This window comes from Physeter macrocephalus, chromosome 12 (assembly GCF_002837175.3).
Source record: "Physeter macrocephalus isolate SW-GA chromosome 12, ASM283717v5, whole genome shotgun sequence".
Lineage (NCBI taxonomy): Eukaryota > Metazoa > Chordata > Mammalia > Artiodactyla > Physeteridae > Physeter > Physeter macrocephalus.
Window position 1 is genome coordinate 86,930,835 of NC_041225.1, and position 13,395 is coordinate 86,944,229.

At 34.6% G+C, this 13,395-nt stretch overlaps 1 protein-coding gene across 9 annotated transcripts in view; it reads right to left on the reverse strand.

Moving 5' to 3' along the window:
• Positions 1-13,395, reverse strand: part of EXOC6B (exocyst complex component 6B) — a 735,227-nt gene that overhangs the window by 257,989 nt on the left and 463,843 nt on the right. Inside the window, exons 19-20 of one of the 9 annotated variants that reach the window (XM_028496531.2) lie at positions 8,181-8,231; positions 7,496-7,519 (exon numbers count right to left, since the gene is read on the reverse strand). The exons of the other annotated variants lie outside the window; for them this stretch is intronic. Of the exons in view, the coding sequence (XP_028352332.1) occupies positions 7,508-7,519; positions 8,181-8,231 (63 nt within the window). The 3' untranslated portion in view covers positions 7,496-7,507. Of the gene's footprint in view, positions 1-7,495; positions 7,520-8,180; positions 8,232-13,395 lie in introns of those variants that run through there. 9 annotated transcript variants of the gene reach the window in all.

The window sequence follows — 13,395 nt, forward strand, 5'->3', positions numbered from 1 at the left end:
AAAAAAAAAAAAAAAAAAAAAGATGCATGGCATATAATTCCATTCCCAGTTACCCTGGCAATAGACCCCACACCATGGCAATGAGAAACAAGCATGAAATAAACAGTACGTGGAAAGTGGGCAAAATATGTTTGGCCCAGTTTTAACCATAGTTTGAGAGCGGAGTCATGCCACTGAAAAAAATAAAGACACGAAGGAAAAGAATATGATTTATGTGTAAAAGTGTTAAGCTTATCCTGATAACTCAAGATAGCTTCTGGGAAGTACTACCATGGATGCTATGAAGTTAGATATCCATGTTGTGTTGCCAGTTCTACTCACTAACATCAGTGCAGAGGAGGAACCACAGACTTTCTCTCCTAGAGCACTATATAAATGGGCTGGAGTCTGGAGAAATCCAGGGAGCCTTCTGCTTAGATTGTTCTCAGTACCCTTACCCTAACTGCCCTAGAATTGAGCTAGTCAGCAGGAGTATAAGAGAATAAAGAGACAACATGCTGGCTCTGAGCTTGGCAGACTGGAACCAGAGTGATTTCCTACCTGACCTTTACAGGATGGTTTACTCCAGTATTCTTTCTCTAAATAATCTCATATATTTTTTACATATTTCAAAAATCCCTTAATATTTGGTATGCCAGTAACATTCTTTCTTGTTTCCTTGCACTGTTATTAATTTATTTGCATTAAAATACATATCTGCTTTACTATTTTATGGGATTGGAGGGTTAAAAATATTTGGATACGTATACCTGGTATATCTTGATCCTGTACTTTTTTTTTTAATAATACCTGGGTTGAATTGGAACTAACTTTTTGGAATTACACATATTCTGTTAGAAGTATATTTTTAACAAGTTTATTTATTTATTTCTGGCTGCACTGAGTCTTCATTGCTGTGTGCGGGCTTTCTCTAGTTGTGGCAAGCCAGGGGCTACTCTTTTTGTTGAGGTGTGCAGGCTTCTCATTGCAGTGGCTTCTCTTGTTGTGGAGCATGGGCTCTAGGCACATGAGCTTCAGTAGTTGTGGCACGCAGGCTCAGTAGTTGTGGCTTGTGGGCTCTAGAGTGCAGGCTCGGTAGTTGGGGCACATGGGCCTAGTTGCTCTGCAACATGTGGGATCTTCCCAGACCAGGGCTTGAACCTGTGTCCCCTGCATTGGCAGGTGGATTCTTAACCAGTATGCCACCACGGAAGCCGATCTTGTACATTTTTATTGGTAATATTTTAATTTAATATGTAAAAGCATCTTATATGCTCTTAATATTACATGCTCTTAATATATAAGAGCATTTTGGTTTTTAGGAAATTAGCCCTGTCTGTCCCTACCAGACTTCTGACTGATTATGGTAATTTTGACAGAGAAGTACTGAGTTTTCATAATCAAATTTAACAGACATTTCTTTATGGCCCCTGAGTTTTGTTCCATGCTGAGGAAATCTCCACTCCATTTTATTCTAGTACTGTTATGACTTTTAAAAACATATATTTAAATCTATGGTGTAAGGGCAGTGAAAGGAATCAATTTTTCCCCATCTTAACTTGGTTGTTACAACATTTATTCCATAGTCCATCGTTATTCCCAGTGATCTGAGATATCTCTATCATATATTAAATTCCCAAATAGTGTTGGATCTATTTTTGGATTATCTACTGTACTTCAAGGAACTATATATTCATATCCTTGCAAGTGCCTAATGTTTGAATGACTCTAACCTTCCAGATTAGGTACAAAAATTGTGTTCTCCCTAATTTTCTTTCTTAGAATTCTACTGATCATTCCTTTTTTCACATTCTTTCTTCCAAATAAATTTTACATAATTATAAGTTCCAATGCAATTCCCACTAGAATTTTTATTGAACTGTATTGGATTACTGGATAACTGACATGTTTACAAACATCTCACCACATATGAAAAGATTATTTTATGATACTCAGTTGAGTTTTATAAATTCCCTAATATATTATTCACATAGTTCATGTTTATTACTAAATGTTCCAATCTTTTTGTCACCATTTACTAATGCAATCCTTTCACCCTTACATTTTGTAGGTTTTGTTTTATTCACAGGAAAACTACAAATTAATGTATTTATTAATTTATGTAATTTTTTGTTTCTAATCAGTTGTTCCTTAGGTAAGCCTCATGGTAGTCCAGATACTTGACCATATAATCAGCAAGTAGTAATAATTTTACCTCGTCTTTTCTGAATATTTAAATTTGTTGCTATTACATAATTGCTTTAGCTAGCACCTCCAGAGACACACATTTATTTTAAGGTATTATTTATCCATCCATGGAAATATATAAAATCTAAGAGTTTTATATAGAAACGAATATTCAATTATATCAAGTGTTTTTAGGTATCTAAAAATTTAATCTTTTTTTTCAATATAGTCTGAAAATTATACTGAACTAACCCTGCATCCTAGAATGACTCTTATTCGGCCATGGCCTATGTTGCTTTAATACAGCACTGTATTGCATTTGCTAAATTTTTAAAGATTATTTTCATCAATATTGTGTGAGGTGGACTTGCAGATTCTTTCTGCTTTTCAACATCATGTTTCTGTATCAATATTACGTTGTCTCATAAATGTAATTGTTAATTATGCCTTCCATTTCTATGATCAAGGACAGTTTAAACAGCATTACTATTATCTGTTCCTTGATAGTTAAGCACAATTCACCCACAAAGCCATCTAGAAGGCATTTTAATTAAGAGGTATAAGCTGTTCTTTAGAACAGCTTTATTCTTACCATTATGGGGTTTTTTTTCTGTTAAATATTCTATCTCCTTTTAAATTTGCTTAAAACTTCCCAGAAAATCATCTATTTTCAACTAAAATTTCAAATTTGTAGACAGATTTGTGCAAAGTTGCAGCATTCAATTTTCTCCCAATTCTTACTTTTATAATTTTGTATATTTGGGGCTTTCTTCATTTCCTCAACTTTAGACTAATGACTTTTACATTATCAACGAAAAAGCTATTAAATCTATCAATTCAATTGATATTTAATTAATGGTTTTGTCATTATTAATTAGTTCCTGTTGCTTTCCTTTTGTTTCTGATTTTTAAAAAAAATATTCATTGGTGGCACAGTGGTTGAGAGTCTGCCTGCCAATGCAGTGGAGAGGGGTTCGAGCCCTGGTCTGGGAAGATCTCACATGCCGCGGAGCAACGGGGCCCGTGAGCCACAATTACTGAGCCTGCGTGTCTGGAGCCTGTGCTCCGCAACAAGAGAGTCCACGATAGTGAGAGGCCCGCGCACCGCAATGAGGAGTGGCCCCCGCTTGCCACAACTAGAGAAAGCCCTCGCACAGAAACGAGGACCCAACACAGCCATAAATAAATAAATTAATTAATTAAAAAAATTCATTTTGAACTCCTGCTAGATTAAAACTGGAAACAGGTTATGAATTTTCCTTGAAGAATGCTTCTAATTGTAGCTCATAGGCTATGAGATATTTTGTTTTTATTATCACTAGTTTTAAAATATTCTCGTTATATTTTTGATTTCTTTTACAATCACAGAATATTTTAATAGAAAATTTTCTAATTGTCCATGTTATTATTACACAGATATTGACTGACTTTGCAATTTGAACACAAGTCAGTGTGACTCCAGAGAAGGAGCTCTCAACTATTATTATTTTCTATTGTCTCCTTTAACAGTATTTCTTTTGTTTTCAATCTTTTGTTTTATGGTCTGTATTTTATTTTGTTTTATTTTTAATAAATTTATTTATTATTGGCTGCGTGGGGTCTTCATTGCTGCACATGGGCTTTCTCAAGTTGTGGCAAGCAGGGGCTACTCTTCATTGTGGTCCGAGGGCTTCTCATTGCGGAGGTTCTCTCGTTGTGGAGCCAGGCTCTAAGCACATGGGCTTCAGTAGTTGTAGCACATAGGCTCGGTAGTTGCGGTGCACGGGCTCTAGAGTGCAGGCTCAGTAGTTGTGGCGCATGGGCTTAGGTGCTCCGAGGCATGTGGGATCTTCCTGGACCAGGGCTCAAACCCCATGTCCCCTGCATTGGCAGGCAGATTCTTATCCACTGCGCCACCAGGGAAGCCCTGGTCTGTATTTTATTAATTCTCTTATTCCCCTTATTCCCTTTAATCATTAATTTAAATAGTACAAAGAATTGTCAGTTTTAGTTCCATTAGTGATAACTTTAATGTTTAAAATATATATTTAATGCACTCAAAAATGTCAATAACTTTAAGATGCATTGTTATTTTAAAATGACCATGAAAGAAAATATGGTGCCAATTATAACTGTTAAGTCACTATTGATTAGGAGATATGTTCCAATTCCAGAAATGTTAAAATGTAAAAAAAAAAAAATTCTTTACAACTGATGAAATACACTAGTATGCTGAAGTCACATTTTTCCATTTATATACTTCAAAAATAAACTCCCCTAGGAATGATGAAGTAATTGGCATGTTAATATGACCTTTGTTTTCAACCCCACACCCTAAAAAAACTCCATTTTGCTGGCTCTTTCTGAACTTTTAATCCCTGTTAACTAGAATCAAATTTTTTCTAAATTATATATCTTCTATTTAAGAATTCTAACATTTCATTCCTGTTTTCCAAGTCTGTTTGATTCTGTGTTTAACATGTTCACCACCAGTCTTTCTATATGATAATTTTACCATTTATGGATTTCTTCTTTTGATTTATCTTCCAAGTAAATTTTTAGAAAGGGTTCATAAAGGCTGTAATTTCTTACTTTTTAAATTGTCATTTTTTTTTTCTTCAACATTCTGTAGACATTATTACAGTGTCATTTGGGGTATGAGAAAAAAATATGAGGCCAACTTTAAAAAGGTGTCTTTGTTTTTTTTACTATAGTAACATTTAAGGAATTTTTTTTAACCTTAAAAGTTACCTGGAGAAACCTAAGTCTTTATTACTTTTTCCTGGTACTTAGTAAACTCTTTCAACCTGTAGGTTGAGGTCCTTTATTTCAGGGATGATTTCTTCCCTTCTGTATCAATAAATTTCCACTAATAGTTTTTAAGCTTTCTCACTGCATTTTGTGTGATTTTTCTCAAGCACTTCCTTTAAGTCATTAAGTCCATCTGCTGCATCATTCACTCTACATCTTCCTGTATCTAATGTGGTTTTAATTATTTTTATAGTTTTACCCATCCCCCTCTGCCTGCTCTCTTTTAATCTAACTTTGGTGTCCTTTTATCTGTATCTTAATCTCTTAAATCTCTTATTTGATCTCTTATCATAGAGTCTATGGTCACTTTTATCCCCATGAGAATGTTGAAAATTATTTTTTCTTTAAGTGTTCTTTAGTTTCCTGAGGTAATTCTTTCAAAATATATTCCTCACTTGCCTTTTATGTTCCATGTATTTTATTTATTTTTGGTAGCACTCATATACAGGTTCTAAGCTGTGCCTGTCATTTAGCTAAGAAGAGGAGCAATTTGGTTCTATCTGCTATTTATTATGATTAGCGTGGTTGGATTCTTCTGCTTCTCAGTCATTTTTTAAGACATACTTTATACTCTGAGCTGGAAAGCTAGAAATTGATTGGCTATAATGTCTGTGTTCACTCCTTTATATACCCTGCAAAGGGGCGAGAGGTTGGTAGAAAAGAGTGAATCTAGTAGAGATGACCTAACCTCAAATATTTTGTCTCCAAATACTTTCTTATCAAATTGGATAACTCTCTTGTCCTGAATTGATTACATGTGGGTAGTTCAGATTTTAGCCATTATCTATTTCAGAGCTAGCAGCAGAGTGGAAGGATTTTTCTACAAAAGGAAGTTAGGCTGAGAAAAACATAGTATAGCATGACCCTCTAACAGCTTCACCCCCCGTCATCTCATATTCTGAAGTATGAAAATCAGCCCCAATTTGGTATTTGCCACTTGTATCCGTAATGCTCCTATCTCTAAGTTAATATCTAGAAAATAGTCTTTGCAATAAATAGAATGGGGCTAAGGTTACTCCTATAGTTTCATCTATAGCTGAAGCTTACATCTCTATTTTTGCTTCTTTATGTCCATTTCAGAGTGTTTCAGGTAGGGCAATCAGCTCAATCAGCCATCTTTCCTAGAACTCTCAAATTTCGATTTTCACATAAATTTCAGATAATTTCACATAAAAGTTGATGAAGCCAGATTTAAGGATATCAAATAATAGGTCTTTGTAATTAGTGGTAATTATATTTGAATTTTATGCTGATTTAGAGTGTTCTAATACAATTTCACTAATTTCATACCTTTAAGAGCACAAGCAAACAACAACAAGAAAAAGTTATTTTTAGTTTTTGTTTGGTTCCAATGACACTGTCATCATTCTAAGAGCTTTTCTAAAAATCATCATGCAGTGACATATCCTGATGTCTTTACATTTGATGCCTAGAAATACTCTGGTACTTTCTGTCAAATGAGCACCCAGTTGTTTTCAGTGGACTATTCCTGCCCTTACCCAAAATGGAAAAGGCAGATAAAAAAAAATGAAGATATTGGAAGATAACTAAAACATTTTTTAAGTTAAAGATTGTTTTAGATGATTAAACAAGTCTGATTAAAAGCAAACAGGCCACATTAGGAGAAATGAATAAAGCATCGAAGACAAGTAATGATACAATATAAGCATAAAGTGGTCTAGTTATTTTAATAAACGTTTCAGAACTCAGGTAATGACAGGAGGTTATACAATAGTGCTAATCATTCTCCCAGTGTTCATGAAACTTGTCTTTTAGAACAGTTTTCATGGCCATTGCTTTTATCATCTTCAGTGGTAGCAATTACTCACTGTCTGTGGTTTTTTTTTCCTTTTTAATTTTTAATTCAGACATTAGAGCAGAGATTCCCAACTGGGAATGATTTTGCTCTCCAGGGACATTTGGCAACGTCTGGAAACATTTTTGGATATCACAATATTGGCAGGGGGACTACTGGCATCTAACGGGTAGAGGCCGGGGATACTGTAAAACATCCCACAGTGCACAGCCCCCTTAGCAAAGAATTACCCAGCCCAAAATGTCAATAGTGCTGTGGTTTAGAGCCAAGACTGAAGAATAAGATGGGAGATCGCTTAAGCATGGTTCCTTGCAATCAATAGGCACTTAACAAATATTTCATGGATGAAGAAATAACTAAATTGAATAACACTCTTTGGGATAATTACAAAATGACACGATTCACAAAGTGTTTCTAAATATATTGTTTTGGAGAAAATTGTAATAGCTTTCCAAGAAGACTATAATGAAGGACAAAATTTATTTAGAAGTATGTTATGATATGATTGCTTTAAAAACCACACACACACACACACACACACACACACACACACACACACACACACTCCCCTGAGATCAGGTTAAATTTCTTCATCTTATTACCTGTAGAGTTTTATAAGAAAGCAGAAATAAACTCTTGATGTAGTCAACATCTTCTGCTCATCTATAAAGTTGGTCTTTGCTTCCAAGTGTATGGATGGAAGAGATGTTTCTCCCTACAAGTCTTGAATACTCTTTATGACAAAGTCTGAGAAAAAAAGATGTAAATGGAAAATAGAACCTATAGAAACTCCTTAGTCTTGAAAAGTTACACCAGAGGGAGGTTTAACTTTGTAATTCACTTAGATATCATTTCACTAGCAACCAACATCCACTGAACGAAATGAATAATCTTAATTAAAGGGAAAATTTTAAAAGCAAGAAGAAATCCTGAAATTCCCTTTTGGTAAAACTGTTCAAAGAAACTGAGCTGCCAATAATGCCAATCCTGCCAATGAGAACTATAATACATTGTGCACTTAAGAGAACAAACTTTAGAGCCAGAGATTTGAGACTGATTTGGGGGCCAACCAATTCACGGCTATGGGAACAAGGGTTCCTCCACTGTAAAAGAGGGATACTAAAATCTGTCTTGTCAGGTGTTGTTTACTATTATAAACATAAATCATAGTAGAGACCAAAAGATCAAATAGTTCAGCCTGCCTGATTTAACTTCCTAGAGCATTAAGACCACAATACCATTTTTCAGTTATTGAGTACCCTTACCTAGTACAGAAACTCTCACTTTGCACATACTTTTCCAGAATTATTGTCATGGCTTCAAATAAGTTTCACCAACAATTTCATAATAAATTTTAAATACTTATTTTGATGACTAGTTTAGTCCTTTAAATTTTACTGCACATTACCTCTACCAATACTGGACATGGAATTAAGGAGTTGCTCGTTTCCTGATGTGGCTATAAGAACAGAAACAGGATCAGGTTGTGCTCTTACCTAGATCTTTAGTGAGGGCAAAGAATTAAACCTCAAGTAAATCTCTTTATTTACTGATATCAGCTTATCTTAGTGATGAATTACTCTTAAAGGGCATCTTTAGGATTACTGGATTACAAATGTATCCTGTGCAGTTAAATCAGCAATACTCAAATCATTACACTATATTCTTCCTTGGAAAAGAGATTTCGTCTTTATTACCAGGCAGCACAGCATATCACTGAGCACATATCAGGTGTTCAATAAATATTCGTTGAGCTAAATTTCAAATTCTAGGAGCTCATGTTATTCTAAAGTTATGCACATAATAATAAAATAGACTAAACAATGCAAAGGAAAGGTAATGGAATTAGAACTGCATTATTAGTAATTTACCTAAGGCATTAGACTATGAAGATACATTAAAACTTGATTGGAAAAACACTGGAGGGAAGAATATGATAATTCTGAAATTTGGGTCTGTAGTTATCAATATTTAGAAAGATATGTTCTTATAGACCAGTATATATACTTTTTTCCTTACTCTTTTAGAAATCACCTTCAACTCACATTTAATGCATTCTCTTCTCATTAACACTTCAAATCCAAGTTGTTTTTTTTTAATTGAAGTATAGTTGATTTACAATACTGTGTCAGTTTCAGGTGTATGGCAAAGTGATCAAGTTATGTATCATTTTTAAGAATATTTTCCATTATAGGCTATTACAAGATATTAAATATAATTTCCTGTGCTATACAGTAAATCCTTGTTGCTTATCTACTTTACATATAGTAGTTTGTATCTGTTAATCCCATATTCTTGATTTATCTCCCCCCATCCCTTTCCCCTCTAGGAACCATACGTTTGTTTTCTATGCCTGTGAGTATGCTTCGGTCTTGTATATAGATTCATTTGTATTATTTTTTGGATTCCACATATAGGTGATATCATATAATATTTGTCTTTCTCTGTCTGACTTACTTCACTTAGTATGATAGCCTTTAGGTCCACCCATGTTGCTGCAAATGGCATCATTTCATTCTTTTTTATGGATGAGTAATGTTCCATTTTTTTTGTGTGTGTATGTGTGTGTGTCTGTGTATATGCGTGTGTAGTTTTTAAGGAACCTACATACTGTTTTCCATAGCAGCTGCACAAATTTACATTCCTACCAACAGTGCAGGATGGTTCCTTTTTCTCCACACTCTCTCCAGAATTTATTATTTGTAGACTTTTTTATGATAACCATTTTGACTGGTGTGAGGTGATACCTCATTGTAGTCTTGATTTGCATTTCTCTAATAATTAGCAATATTGAGCATCTTTTCATGTGCTTGTTGGCCATCTGTATGTCTTCTTTGGAAAAAGATCACAGTTTAGAGTTTTGCTACATGGATATCTGAAGCAAGTATACAAACACAGAGTCAAAGGGCCAGAATTTTCATTTAAAATGTTTTCTAAATCCTAATTTTATTTAACTTCCACAATGTTGTCTAGAGAAACATCAGTTATTAAGAAACACTAGCTTAATTCTGTAAAAGGTGGGTGATGCTTTAACTCAGGAACTAGAGGAGCAAAATTCTACCTCTTCCACTTATCAGCTGTGTGACCTTGGGCAATTTAATTAAGTTCTCCATGCTTTAGTTTCCTCATCCATTAAATGAGTAAAATGCTACCAATCTCACAGGGTTCTAAAACAATTAATATTTGTAAAGTAACTTAGAACAGTTGGTGTATTCTGTAGGTGTATATGTTTTTGTTAAATAAATAAAATCTATTTGGGGAGAAACAACCTCAAAAGGCTTATTTCTCAGATATAGCAATGTAAAGATTATTGTAAAATCTATAAATTAAAACATTTTCACTTAACTCTTTCTGTTTTTGCATTTGGCCTCATTTAAGATATTTCTTTTTCTAAAATAAAAATGAGAGCCTTGAGTGCTATTCTGATCTGGAATCCTTTTCCATCTCTTGTAAGTGAAAAAAGATACCTGGAATCATAATGACAAAGGTTAGTAATTCTTGCCATATAACCTACCACCAACAATATATAAAATATAGATGCTACTCACATCCTACAGAGTGAACACATTTAAGAAATTTCAATATCAGAAATATGCTTTCATTAAGTACAAGGCAATAACCTCTCCACTAGCTTTTCTGTAAAAGGACAAAGTTTAAAGACATAGAATCATATCAGTAAAAGGAACCATTTAGGTCTATTCCAAGTATTTTACAAAATGCCTTAAGCATAACACTGCAGTCCTAAGAATAAGTACATATTAAACGACCTCTCAGTTATGTCCAAATATAAATTCATCACCTAGTCCTAAAACTGCTCTTCTTTATAGGTTATCTATCTTACTGATACTGTCACCATCTCAACTCCTGGATCAAAGCTTTTAGTCATCTGTAACTCTCCTCTTGCTCAACACATCCACTCATTATCCACTTATATTAATTCTACCTCCATAATATCTCTGTTACTAATTCTCTCTTCATTTCTGTTCTGTCAAGTCAAACATTCTTCAGTCTAAACTGGATGTACTAGGAGGACATTCTGCAACTAACTCTTTTTAAAAAAAAAAAATTTATTTATTTTTGGCTGTGTTGGGCCTTCGTTGCTGTGCAGGCTTTCTCTAGTTGCGGCGAGTGGGGGCTACTCTTTGTTGGGGTGTGCGGGCTTCTCATTGCAGTGGCTTCACTTGTTGCAGAGCAAGGGCTCTAGGTGCGTGGGCTTCAGTAGTTGTGGGGCACGGGCTGAGTTGCTCCGCAGCATGTGGGATCTTCCCGGACCAGGGCTCGAACCTGTGTCACCTGCACTGGCAGGCGGATTCTTAACCACTGTGCCACCAGGGAAGTCCCTGCAACTAACACTTAATTAGTTTTCCTATCCATAATCTGTTCTACCTCCAATCCAATTTCCTGCTATCAAATTAATTTTCCAGAAACAAAGCTATGATTTTAGCACTTCCTTATTCAAAACCTATCAGTGATTCTCCATTTTTCCTTTACTTGCTAGCTGGGGTCTTCCACAGCCTGGACATTGGCTTTTCTGATTTATTTTTCCCTGCTGTTTTCCTTTACATAACCTAAGCTCAGGAAATATCAAAATACTCATTATTTCCCACACAGACCCCAAGCTTTCAGTCATTATTACTTTCTTTATGGGGTTACTTCTATCTTAAAAGACCTTTTCTAAGTATTCTTCAAGACCTACTGCAGACGGCATTTTCTTTATAATTCCCACACTTCCTCTTTCTCAGCTAAAGTCTCCTTGGTCTTCCATTGGGCTTTATCTGTATCACTCTTAGGGCACCGATCGCATCTTACATTGACCTATCATTATTAAAATACCTAGGTAGTGCCTTTCACATAGTAGGGGTTCAATGAACTCATCTGAATGATTGCTGAACACCACATCTATTTTTAATCAGAAAATGGAGGTAAAAGGTTTTGAACTTACCACTCCAAGAATACATAAAGTGTTTACTTGCAGGGAACTTAACCTATCAGTTATTTTCCTATCACCTAGACCCTATCTATCTATCTATCTATCAATCTATCTACCTATCTATCTCTCTATCTACCTACCTACCTATCATATATCTATATACATAAACATACAAACATATACTACATATATGCACATATTATATACATATTCTCTTCATGTATATATACGTGCACATACATACATACATATGTGTGAATACATACACATATCACAGCTGAAAAAAATCTTAGAAGCAGTATAATACCTAAAAAGAGTTCTGGAGTAACAATCAGGAGATCTGGGTTTTAATTTTTTTTGTTTGCCATTAAGCAATTATGATAGCTTGAATAAGTCACTTAAGGCCTTTGAAATTCATTTTCCTATCTCTGTGAAATGAAATATGCTAAATATCAGGCTAGATACTATAATAATATGAAAAGACAGAGGCTGCTACATTAAAAAAGACACTTACTATTTTGCTGTATTCTCAACGTCTAACACATAAGTAAGGTTGCCTTTTCCTTTATCTTCTACAAGATTATACAGTATGAAACTGTACCTAATTTTTTGGATCCTCATCTTTTTAAAAAACATAGTTATGTTTGTCTACCTATAGATACAGAAGAATACATTCCATTCTCTATTATTTTAATTTTATTTTTTTTGAATTTTATTTTATTTATTTTTTTATACAGCAGGTTCTTATTAGTTATCCATTTTATACATAGTGTATATATGTCAATCCCCATCTCCCAATTCGCTTTTCATGTGCTTCTTGGCCATCTGTATGTCTTCTTTGGAGAGATGTCTACTTAGGTCTTCTGCCTGTTTTTGGATTGGGTTGTTTTTTTTTTAATATTGAGCTGCATGAGCTGTTTATATATTTTGGAGATTAATCCTTTGTCCATTGATTCGTTTGCAAATATTTTCTCCCATTCTGAAGGTTCTCTTCTCATCTTGTTTGTAGTTTCCTTTGCTTTGCAAAAGCTTTTAAGCTTCAGTAAGTCCCATTTTTTATTTTTGTTTTTATTTCCATTACTCTAGGAGGTGGATCAAAAAAGATCTTGCTGTGATTTATGTCAAAGAGTGTTCTTCCTGTGTTTTCCTTTAAGAGGTTTACAGTGTCTGGTCTTGCAGTTAGGTATCTAATCCATTTTGAGTTTATGTTTGTGTATGGTGTTAGGGAGTGTTCTAATTTCATTCTTTTACATGTAGCTGTCTGGTTTTCCCAGCACCACTTATTGAAGAGACTATCTTTTCTCCATTGTATATCCTTGCCTCCTCTGTCATAGATTACTTGACCATAGGTGCATGGGTTGATCTCTCGACTTTCTATCCTGTTCCATTGATCTATATCTCTGTTTTTGGGCCAGTACCATATTGTCTTGATTACTGTAGCTTTGTAGTATAGTCTGAACACAGGGAGTCAGATTCCTCCAGCTCCGTTTTTTTCCAACAAGACTGCTTTGGCTATTCGGGGTCTTCTGTGTCCCCGTACAAATTTTAAGACTTTTTGTTCTAGTTCTGTAAAATATGCCATTGGTAATTTGATAGGGATTGCACTGAATCTGTAGATTGCTTTGGGTAGTATAGTCATTTTCACAATATTGATTCTTCCAATCCAAGAACATGGTATATCTCTCCATCTGTT